We start from the raw sequence: 12,277 nt of genomic DNA on the forward strand, positions 1-12,277 counted from the left end.
AGGTGCTAATTTAAAATGGTTTTGTTTTTTTTTTTTTTTTGCCGTACGCGGGCCTCTCACTGTTGTGGCCTCTCCCGCTGCGGAGCACAGGCTCCGGACGCGCAGGCTCAGCGGCCATGGCTCATGGGCCCAGCCGCTCGGCGGCATGTGGGATCTTCCCGGACCGGGGCACGAACCCATGTTCCCTGCATCGGCAGGCGGACTCTCAACCACTGCGCCACCAGGGAAGCCCTAAAACGTATTTAATTAGATGTACGAAGTATATTAAACGTTTCACTTTAAAAAGGCCTTTTGAAAATCGCTCCTCCTGCGCTCAGCCTCTGGAAGGTTTGCCTATGAAGTGATCCCTGAAGTATGATGGTTTGACAAGAATGAGTTGAAAAACAGGAAATTTTGGAAAGCTGTTAGCTAGAAATCTTAGAGACTCCTCTTATCCTTGTCATTTCAACCTCAGTTATAATGTGTTTTTGTGTGACTGTCTGGCACTAAAGCACAAAACTTGGATAACAATTTATTTTCTGAAGGATGGCAAGAAGACTTAAAAGTTGCTAATTATTCACAAATATATGACATACTCTTTAAGGCTCTTTACCTGGTAGCTTCTGGGTGGTAGTTGGGACCAGAATGGGTGCAAACTTGGTCTTTTTTTTCCATGCAGAGTACAAACCTGGGTCACTACAGATTCTTGGAACACTAAAACTGCAAGCAGCCTTCCGTAAAGTGTGTCACTAAGTTGTCTTTCTCTTCCTGCCACACACATTCTTATTAGTGACCCCAGACCATAGAACGGTCTTTTCATCCATGGTTTTGAAGTTGAGTGTTTTTCTGCTCCTGTTTGGACAGATGAGACATTCTCTAATCTTTTTAGCTCTGATCATCAGGTAATTTAGTTTAGCAATTTTAATTGGGGGAAAAGGGGAATGACTGATTTATTCCCCTGAGTTTGCTTGTTTTTACTAATAACCCAGTTGTCATCTGGTGAGTATTTTGAGTTTTTGTGCTTTAAGAACATGCTGACTTCAGGCATTTAACAAGGGCCACATACCTATTCTTAATGGCTTAAGGGAGTATGGATGGTAGGAATAGAGTCTAAGGGTAGCCAGGTGAAAGGTGACTTTATTTTCTGTAGACGGGGTGGACTCTGCAGTGCCATGATCTGTTTGAAAAATTATTCAAAAACAACAGATCCTATTCAGTCTTTCTTCTTCTTTTTTCTCTTTTTTGAACCTCCTTTTGGCAGATGTGGCCTCATGGATGAGCTGGTACATGACTTAGCCTCAGCCTTGGAGCAGACATCTGAGCAGAATAAGCTTGGTGAGCTGTGGGAGGAGATGGCGCTGAGCCCTCGGCAGCAGAGGCGGCAGCTTCGCAAACGGAGAGGCCGGAAGCGCCGTTCAGACTTCACTCACCTGGCAGAGCATACCTGCTGCTACAGTGAGGCCTCTGAGTCAAGTCTGGATGAGGCCATCAAGGACTGTCGAGAAATGGCCCCAGTCACCAATTTTAGTGACTCTGATGACACTATGGTAGCCAAACAGCACCCAGCTCTTAATGCCATTGTTAAGAGTAAGCAACATTCTTGGCATGAATCTGACTCCTTTACTGAAAATGCACCTTGTCGACCGCTGAGGCGCCGACGGAAGGTGAAGCGCGTAACATCAGAGGTGGCTGCCAGCCTTCAGCAGAAGCTCAAGGTGTCAGATTGGAGCTATGAGAGAGGCTGCAGGTTCAAGTCTGCTAAGAAGCAGCGTCTGTCCCGCTGGAAGGAGAATACTCCCTGGACCTCATCAGGTCACGGGTTGTGCGAAGCAGCAGAAAATAGGACTTTCCTAAGCAAAACGGGAAGGAAAGAAAGGATGGAGTGTGAAGCAGATGAACAAAAACAGGGCTCTGATGAGAATATGTCAGAATGGTGAGATCTCCCTTACTAAGTCATAGATTTTTCTGGTTAACTTTACCTAAAGCACAAATCCACAGTCTTGATGAGTTCAACTTTCTTTCAAACCAGCCTTTGTAATACTGACTTTGTAGCTCTGCTTTAACCAGTCAGGTTGTGTGTAGCTTCTTAAAGTACACTCATGATCCTGTTTCCCTACATCAAGAAGGCTATATTTTATAGAAACACATTTGTTTCTAAAAATCATCTAAAACGTGTACCTCTTATTTTAAAAAACATTTTGCTGCTCTTTGTGCCATGTAGTTCATACACAGATACTGTTCTTTAGAACCAGGGCCTCAGTAGAGGCTGGTGTGTATATGTATGTATGAGAAAGAGAAAACGCGGGTGCCAGGCATATGGAGTTTGTAAATGTTCTTGGTAAGCTGCCTTTACCCATTAAGAATCATGGCTTTAGATGTTTCTGGACTATAATTCTGTTCTCTGCTACTTACAGTTTGACTGTATTGAGTTTAACATTCAAGTTGTCTGAACACATGGTAGGCTTTGAAAATAACAGGGCTAAATCCCATCAGTCTTACACCAAATGTCATCGAGCCAGAGAAATCTGTCTTGAATGGGTGCATGTTTAAAACGTCAGTATAGTTTTTGGTGACTTTTAATTTTTTACATCTCAAATAGATAGTCCTAGGGACACTGATACTCCCCAGCTTGATACTTTAATATTATTATTAATATTAATGTGTGATATCTGTTTCTCAGTGTGGATGCTGTTGGTGTTTTGGATGGGGCAGTTCTTTGTGGTGAGGGATGTCCCATGCCTTGTAGGATAGTTGCCATCCCTACATCGTTCCCATCACCCTTCACAGTATCAAAACAAATGCCTCCATGGGTGCTCCCTAAGTGGGTTGAGTAGTGCCAATTGAGAACCAGTGTATTCTATTATTGTTAATATTAGTTAGCATTTATTAAGCACTAACTGTGTGCCAGGCACTGTACTATTGTGTAGAACATATATTCTTTAATGTTCATAACTCCCCTGTCTGGTAGGTACCATTATTTGTATTTTATAGAAGAGGAAATAGAGGTTATGAGTGTGGAGATAATTTGCCCAAGGTCACCTAGTAGCAAAACTGGGAATCAAACCTGATTCCAAAGCTCATAGTTAACCACTATGTTTTGCTATGCTTTGAGCTTGCCTTTGCCATGGCACGTTTTCTGTCTCATCTGAACTTTTACAACTGCAGAACAGATGACCTTTCTTAGGACTTGGCTTCTTCTGACGTTTGTCTGAAAAACAAAGGCATAAATCTTACAGACTTGGAGGTGAGGTTTTGTCGGTAACAGGAAAAGCTGTTCAGGTTTGTATGCCTGTACTTATCATGGGTGGTTTTAATCAAGTTTTTAAAATTTTTCTTAACTAACTTTATGTTTGCCAGGCTGTACAACTAGGTAGGCTTATAATTTGGCTTTCCTGATTTTCCTCTAATGTATATTCTAAGGCCTATTTACCCAATTTATATGTATAATTTTGGATTATAAAGCTTTTTTCCTTATCATGCTATTTTTAATCAAACAAGAAATGCCTAGTTAACTTGTATCCTTCACACTGTTGAAACCCTCAATTGAGGTGTTCAAGTTTGTTTCAATGTCAAGCTTACATACCAAATAGTAATCATCGTACTGTTAAGAATGTTTTGGGATGATATTTTTGGATGTATGTATTCCCCAGAATTTCTTGCTAAGCTATGACTTAATTGTGTGTGTGAGTGACTGTTAACTCTGTCTTCTCTAAGATCACAGCCCAAGTGTGGTTCCAAATGCAGAGCCTGTAACCTTGCAGTGAGGCACTTCAGTCTTTCTAGGTCCTTCTTACCCCAGATACATCTGTTGCACATTATAGTCAGGTTGTGATAATATACATCTAGAGCTTGGAGAAATTGACGTAGGCAGCAATTTACTCTTTCAAAAATCTGCTTGGATGTGCCAGTTTGTTTGCATACAGATCAAAGTGTAGAACTTTATATCAGAGGTATTGAGGGTTGTCAGAGTATATGATCCAACTTGTGAAATTATTAAGATGAAGTTGATCATTAAGCTTTACTTAGCCTAGTCAATAGATAGAGTTCTTTTAAAAAGCATATGTTGGGCTTCCCTGGTGGCGCAGTGGTTGAGAGTCCGCCTGCCGATGCAGGGGACATGGGTTTGTGCCCTGGTCCGGGAAGATCCCACATGCCACGGAGCGGCTGGGCCCGTGAGCCATGGCCGCTGAGCCTGCGGGTCCAGAGCCTGTGCTCCGCAACGCGAGTGGCCACAACAGTGAGAGGCCCGCGTACCGGGGAAAAAGAAAAAAAAAAAAGCATATGTTAGGTGTTTTAGGTTTGAAAATCTGTGTCTCAATCAGAGAGCTTTATTTCTACTTTCCTTAAATTTATTCTGCTAACTAAACATAGAGTAATTTTAAGCTTAACCGATAATTCTTTTCGCTTTTCTGTTTCTGTTCTTCCTTCCATTCTATACCAATCAATCCCTCAGGCGTTCTGAGGAACTGAAAGTGGTTATGATGTAATAGTTTTTTAAAGCCTTCAAAAAGCTCAGTTATTATTTTAATATTTTTCTTTGCATGTGTGTTCCATTCTAAAATGGATCAACTCTTTTGTAAGATTACTTTCTACTGATCTTTATTCAAATTGTCTATATAGCAGCTATTAATTAGGTGAGTTATAGCCTAATTTTGCTTTATTCTTCACTAATACATCATTCATTTGTTCCCCTTGAATATAATTTAGCTTCTTTTCTTTCATAAGTGAATTGGTTTGGTGATGGCCTGAAGTCACAGTCAGGAGCCTTCCTAAGGTGATGTATTAGAAGCCAATCTCACAGGAAAGAAAATATTCCCTTCTGTTGGAAGCCGAGTGACAGAGATAGAGTGCTAAACCTTCCCCCTCCTTCTCTAGCCCAAGCTGACCTTCTGCGCCCCTTGGTGCCTCTTGTTTTCTTATTTTTATAGAAAATCAATATCCTTTCTGACACAAACAATAGCTCAGAAGCAAGAATAAATGGTAGAAAGCTGAGATCTCTGTCCATCACCTCTCACTTTAACTCCCCCAAACTCTTTAATTATGAGGGTGCTTTGCTCCAGGTGTTTGCAACAGTAAAATTGCTAAATGAGGACCATTTTAACCAAAGATTGGGTGATCAATAACACTTTATAGCAGTAGCTTGTTGGATCAATAGCGTTCATTATTTCATGGTTAAGGTAAGTAGCCTCCTTTGCAAGTGGAGGTCATTAATCAGGGGTTACTGGAGCTGTGGAAAAGACTCTGTGTGGTAGGTTGAGGATGTTCTGTTTTCTATTCTGTAAATAGGGATGCTGACCAAGAGGATATTTACCATTGTTGAAGATTGTACCATTGCATTTGAGAGTATTGAGTAGCTAGCATAGAGTGCTTCTGTAGATTTATTCAAAGCTCTGCTACTATATCCTTAGGAGCAACTGAGGAAAAAAAAACAACTTGGGAGATAGATTTGATACTATTGTATTTGAAGATCTGTCTCTTGAAAGAAATGTTAGGATTATTCTGTGACTCCAGAGGAAGGAACTAGGACTCATAGGTAAAAAGTACAGCGTGTGAAGTGTTGCCTCAGTATAAAATATAACATTCTAAAAATTAGGACTCTATAAAAATGAACTGAGTTGTTTTACCAGGTGATGAGTTCTTTGTCACTGGAGGGATTCAAGCCTGGGCTTGGTGACCACTTACTGAGTTGTAGAGTTGGAGAGTTTGAACTGAATGACTTCTAAGGTCCCTTGCAACACTGAGATTATGTAATTCTTTTCAGTCACAACCTCCTTCCCATCATTGTAATTTCATATTTTAAAAAGCATCTGATAAGCAGCCTCAACTGTCCCTAAAATATTTATGAAGACATAAAACATTGCAAACTCACATCACCAGAGATCAGGACTTACAGCTGGCTTACTGCCAAGATTTTCTCAAAGTCCGAGGCTGATAGAACTGCGCTAGAGAGTGCAGTTGGAAGCCCACAGCAGTGCTGAACCTGCCCTGAAGGTTGGTAGTGAGGCCCTGCATTCTTTCTCTATAGTCTGCCCTTGGTTCAGAAAGGCAGGGTCCGGTTCAGTCAGAAAATTGGGCAGCTACAGTTTGAGCCAGAGTGTTGTTCCACCCTTTACTTGCAATCAGTTATCTTTCAGTTTCTCTTGGGAGGCTGTAACTCCCAGAATATACTTGGATAGGGAATCGTAGTGTTTTCTGTGTGTGTATTTGTTTTGAGGGATAGGAGGCAGTCATAGCATATTGAGTTCTGGGAAATACAGTCTCCAAGAGTAGTTTACTGTTGGCATGGACAGAGAAGGAAAAAACACTCTTAGTAGTAGTGCATCCTGGAAACTGGAGTGTTTTATATAACTTCATTTATTGTAGACTCCTGGAATGGGCCCAGAATCAGGCAGTGAGGGTCAGAAGAAGATCCTTTCTCAGTCCCACATAGCTACATGAGACAAAAGCCTACCAGTGACACTGGGGATTAGGCTAGGGGCTCTGCACATCCTCTTGGCCAGTTGTAGATGTGACAAGAGCTTGTTACCTGTATCCAAGGAAGTAGAGGATGGAACCAGGGGTAATTTACATACCCTTTCTGTTGGCAAATACCAAATTTTAGGTAAACCGGTTCTCAGCAAGAGGCTTTTGGACAAGTTATGCAGAATGAGGGAAAGGGAACATCATCCTGAATGTTCAGTGGGAGAACACATCTTTGAAAATGACTGCCAGTGGAAACCAGAAGAACATTTTAGAAAATCTTCATTAGGATGCAAGGAGATATAATCACTTTGAAACAGGAGTAGTAAGTCATAAGGACAGAAAGATAGCTATTTGAAGCCCAGTAGTATGGGAGGAAAAAGTGTAGGGAAATTTGAAATGTAATTGTAATGTTAAAATGAAGGACAATTCTTTCTGCAGAAAATTGAGTTGATGATGTGGAAAACTTTGGAAGCCCTCCCAAAATGCACAGAGAGGAGATAAAAATGAGAGAGAAGGTGATAGATCTGGAGCACAGGGATAGAGGCCCAGTCTGCAAGTATGTAAATACTCCCAAGGAAGAAACCAAAGCATAGGGATAGAAGAGTGATTTTAAAAATATAACTGAAGGGAAAACATGTTCCTATGTTGAAAAACTTAAGTATACAGATTAAAAGGGAAAACTAATGAAAAGAGACCTCTACCTAGACATATCCTGGCAATATTTTTGCATTGTGCATTGGTGGTGGGAGGGGAGCAGTTATAAAGAAAAATCTTTAAAGGGATGAAAGTAAGGTTGATGTTGATCCCTACAGTACTAAATGTGAGGGGCTATCGACTTGCCTGTAGAATTTTGATGGCAAAAGTCTCCCACCTTCCCACCGTGAATTTATATATAGCTAAGATAGATTTCATATGGAAAGGCACTAGAAAGACATTTTCAGATATCAAGTCTCAAAATATATGCTCTTTAAAAATTTACTCTGAAAAGATATTTCATCTAACTGAGGACGAAACTGTTAGTTCTAAGAAAAGGTGAGTCTTAAAAGGATGGGTGGACTTCTCTAAGGCACAGCCCGCGGCTCAGTAGCAGAGTCCTGACAAAAATCATTATCTCTGCAAAGTATACCTGATTGCAGTGGCCACGCTAATGAACCTGTGAAACTAGAGAGGTTGCTGCCTTCTTTTGTGGTGCCATCTGAATGAAGCTGAAAAACAAACTCCTTCGTTATGCATTCTCATAACTTACTGTGAGAGTAATTTTGCGGTTGGTGTGAGATATTTCTCTGAAAAACCTGTCCCTCAGTCCTGTTTACTTTCAGAATCAGAAGTCTGATTACATATAGTTACAAGTGTACCACCTCAGTCCAGAAAAAAGAAGGAAAAAGAATTGAATAGAAATGTTTTGGGTGATGGGTCTAGGAGTGACCTTTCCGTTTTTTGTAAATTCTAAGACAATTAAAAATTTTTGTTAAGTGTATTACTATTTAATAAAAAAATTAAAATGAAACCCCCTTAGTTTTTAGCATGATAAAGTAAGACATTAACTCTATCCTGCTTGTTTCTTTTAAAATTAGATGTAAAAGACACCTCATATTTAATAATCTTAAATGGATGAGAAACCCAGGTGGTAAAGTTAGTGATACCAACTTTTGAATATAGATGGTAAACTAATTCTATACCTCCTTACTGAAATTGTGACAAGTATAAACTACTTTGATTCAGCTCTAAGTTTACAGTCTTATGTGGTTAGGAATATGAAAGAATTATCAAGCTCTCGGGTCAGAGGACAAGCTGTGTTTTCCCCTTCTCAGCTGTGGGAATTCAGAGATTTAACTTATAGAAGTTAGAAACTTCTTGTTAGGGCTAGAAAGGAGGGAATTATTTTCAAAAAAGCATTCATAAAGATGCTGTATTATCTGTTGCTGAAGAAAAAGTTGCCCTAAAACTTAGTAGCTTTATAAAACATTTATAGCCTTACAGTTCCTGAAGTCAGGAATCTGGGAACAGTTTAGCTATGTGATTCTGGTCCAGAGTCTCTCATACTTTTGCAATCAAACTGTTGGTCGGGGCTGCAGTTGTCTCAAGGCTTGGGTGGGGCTGAGGAGTCCACTTCCAAGCTCACTCACAGGGCTGTTGGCAGATCTCATTTTCTTATTGGCTGCAGGATCAAGAGAGTCTCAGTTCCTTTCCACGTGGGCCCCTCTACAGGGCTGTTAGCATTCTTAAGATATGGTAGTTAGCTTCCCCTAGAGCAAACTGTCTGAGAGAGGGAGAGAGCGAGCTCTCACTCAAGTACCCAAGGTAGAACCCTAATGTTTTATAACCTAGTCTCAGAAGTGACATACCGTTAGTTACATCTGCCTGTGCTACTGGTTACACAGCCCAGCCAGGGTGTGAAATACCAGGAGGCTGGGATCACTGGGAGTCATCTGGGAGTCTGGTTACCACAGGTGACCACTGGTCTTCTGAAAATTTTTCCTAACTTAGTGTGGAGCTAAATTCAGGAATAGTATTTTCAAACTAATTATTTCCTCAGAACATACTGAGAGAGTGTTTTTACTGTGATTTCAAAGGAAGGACATTCAGGAACTATAAAGGCAAGCAAGGTATAGATCCCTGAGAATGTATTTTCAGTAAGTATACTGAAGATGAATGTTTACTTTTTAAATTTAAGATATGGCATTAAGGGAGAGAGCTGCTTTCTGAAGTGAGTTTGTAATCCACCTTCTTGATGTTCAGCACATATGATGCATTTTTAGCTGATGAGCTCCTGAAGGCTGGCCCTATCCAGCAGAAGTACACAGGCTCCTCTCCTCCTCTGAAGTGGTTTCCCTTAACCATGATGTCCCACCCCCTTCATCCCTCCACTTTGTTCATCACTCTAGATGAGGGTTCTCACCTTTTGGGCCAGATAATTCTCTGCTGTGAGGCCTATCCTGTGCATTGTAAGATGTTTAGCAGCAACCCTGTCCTCGACTCGCAAGATGCCAATAGAATACCAGTTTCCTCTTCCCCCCTCCAAGTCCTGACAAACAAAAACTTTTCCAGATATTGCCAAATGACCCCGAGGGCTGGGGTGGGGCAGGAAGGTAGGAGGAGGGGGACAAAATTGCCTCCAGTTGAGAACCACTGCTCTAGATGTTTCTGGTATTGAGATTGGGTTTTTACCTCATTGACTCTGCTTTTACCAACAAGTATGAGTTTCAAGTTAGAGAACTCAGTAAGACCAAAACATTGATCTCTTCTATAGAATAAAAATACTGTGATTTTAAAATGGAGAGTTTTGGGCTTCCCTGGTGGCACAGTGGTTGAGAGTCCGCCTGCCGATGAAGGGGACACGGGTTCGTGCCCCGGTCCGGGAGCCATGGCCGCTGAGCCTGCGTGTCCGGAGCCTGTGCTCCGCAACGGGAGAGGCCAACAGTGAGAGGCCCGCGTACTGAAAAAAAAAAAAAAAAAGAGTTTTTGCTAATTTGAAAACAGTACCTTTAATTGCTCTGAAAAGGGCAGACAGTTCGTTTTCAGAACTTGTAAATAAGAGCAGTTCAGATGAAAGCATTTAAAACTTTATATCAGTTTACAATGTTTAGCTAACTCGTTGCCCTGGAATTAATTATTTAAATGGACAAGAGGTATCAATCGTGTTTTATTAGGTTTGATTCCTAAGATAATCTACCCCTCTGAAAATGAATGTGATACCCAGTCATCTGGTCTACCCAGAGTGCCCTGAATTACAAAGATGCTCAGGTGAGGTTAGATGGATGCATGTGTGACTAAACAAAAACAAAGCAAAATGTTAATTGCAATATCTAGGTGATGGAGTGTGAGTGGTAACTTTCAACTTTTCTGTATGCTTGAAAGTCTTCATAATAAAATGTTGGGAGGGGCTTCCCTGGTGGCGCAGTGGTTGAGAGTCCGCCTGCCGATGCAGGGGACAGGGGTTCGTGCCTCGGTCCGGGAGGATCCCACATGCCGCGGAGCAGCTGGGCCCGTGAGCCATGGCCGCTGAGCCTGCGCGTCCGGAGCCTGTGCTCCGCAAAGGGAGAGGCCACAACAGTGAGAGGCCCACGTACAGCAAAAAAAAAAAAATGTTGGGAGAGGAAAGCCGCTGGAACTGCTGGTTAGGTTGACTTTCTTCTTTACATTTACGTTATTTCAGTTGGATGTGGTTCAGTTGCTTCTAACAATGTTATAATAATTAGATAATACAATTAATTGGTAGTCCAAAATCTAGGCTTTAATTTTGTTTGTCTTATTTTAAATGATGGCTATGCTGCTGAATTGTGGAAACATTTTTTAATTGAAAACCATATAGAGAAGTGCGATGTTATTACTATTTTTACTCACATATGAATATTTTTGAGACGTTTTCTGGCTTCTAAAATGGGGTGACTTTCTCAGTATTATAAGGTTAAATTCTAGGCTTGCCCCACCCCTTATTTGGAGAATTTTCTTCGTTGGAAAGCATTCTTCTTTCTATGTTTTCACACTCTTCTCCCATAGTCTAAGTTTTTTTATAAAATGCATGCAGTTAAATTGTGGTTGACATGCTTCTTTGTTAGTTTTAGTGCTGGTTATAGCAGGGACTGGAATATAGTAAAACTTAATAAATGCTTACTAAGTGAATGAGTGAAAATATAGGGGAAATAGTAGGGGAAATCCTTCCTCCTCCTTCTCCTGTTAGATACATTTCTACTCAAAAATATTTTAGAAATATTCTATGAAGACGACTTTTTTTTTTTTTTTGCGGTACGCGGGCCTCTCACTGTTGTGGCCTCTCCCGTTGCGGAACACAGGCTCCGGATGCGCAGGCTCCGCCGCCATGGCTCACGGGCCCAGCCGCTCCGTGGCATGTGGGATCTTCCCAGACCGGGGCACGAACCCGTGTCCCCTGCATCGGCAGGCGGACTCTCAACCACTGCGCCACCAGGGAAGCCCTATGAAGACTTTTATATGCAAACTATTTATAGATTAGAATCATGTGAGAACAGGGAGTATAGAACAGTTCCCAAGGCAAAGACAGGAGGCATTGATGCTTCTAGGAGTTGCTGTCATTTTACGAAAAGACAGGATTTCATTACCTACTATCTCTGTGGGCTTTGTCTTGTTACTTTTTCTGAAGATTAATAAAGGTTGAGTTTCTGTATTCCTGACTAAGTTTCAGAGGACCATAGTGGAATGGACAGTAAGGATAGGATCACATTTCTTTTTCCTTATAAAAATGAGTAACAGAGCTTTTTTTCCTTGCCTAATAAAAATGCTCATAGCAAAAAAGTTATAAACAAATTTGACAGTTTTGGCATAGGAAAAATGTGTAGTAGCCTGACATCTTTTAACTTTTTGACCTTGTGATCTACAAGGGTACTAAAAGAAAATATTTTTTATTGAAAGATAGCTTATTTTTAACAGAGTATTAAACATCATGTTTAATTAGCTATATTAACATTTTATAGTTGACTAAATCACTATTAAAATCCTATGAATCTGATTTTTTAAAAAAAATCATAATCTCTGAGTCAGAAGTGAATGAAAGCTACAGGACTGGATAGCTTTGGCCTGTAAATTGTAAGGGAAATATTTACTTCTGCTTCATAGCTAGCACTACATATTTGCATGCTGTATCATGGTGTTTATGTGCAAATATGCCATGAAGTTCCCATTTTTTTCCTCAGAAAATTATGCTAACAGTTTCTTACATATAATTAGATTTCCACAATGCAAGTTCTTCTGAGGGAATAAGATGCTATCAGATGAAATAGTCATTTCCAGATATTGATGGAATGATGATACTTTTATGTAATAAGTGTTCTTTAAGGCATAAATTATTTTCTCAGTGAAG

At 40.6% G+C, this 12,277-nt stretch overlaps 1 protein-coding gene across 15 annotated transcripts in view; it reads left to right on the top strand.

Moving 5' to 3' along the window:
* GPATCH2L (G-patch domain containing 2 like) overlaps nucleotides 1-12,277 on the top strand; it is a 65,744-nt gene that overhangs the window by 1,239 nt on the left and 52,228 nt on the right. For all 15 annotated transcript variants that reach the window (XR_003435567.1, XR_003435568.1, XR_003435566.1 and 12 more), the window contains exon 2: nucleotides 1,241-1,912. Coding sequence is in view for 10 of the 15 variants with exons in the window: in XM_027120100.1 (XP_026975901.1) it covers nucleotides 1,251-1,912 (662 nt within the window). In the remaining 5 variants the exon portion in view is untranslated. The remainder of the gene's footprint in view (nucleotides 1-1,240; nucleotides 1,913-12,277) is intronic.

This window comes from Aethalodelphis obliquidens, unplaced genomic scaffold (genome assembly GCF_003676395.1).
Source record: "Aethalodelphis obliquidens isolate GAN/ISIS:26980383/991018 unplaced genomic scaffold, ASM367639v1 scaffold21, whole genome shotgun sequence".
NCBI classification, from domain to species: domain Eukaryota; kingdom Metazoa; phylum Chordata; class Mammalia; order Artiodactyla; family Delphinidae; genus Aethalodelphis; species Aethalodelphis obliquidens.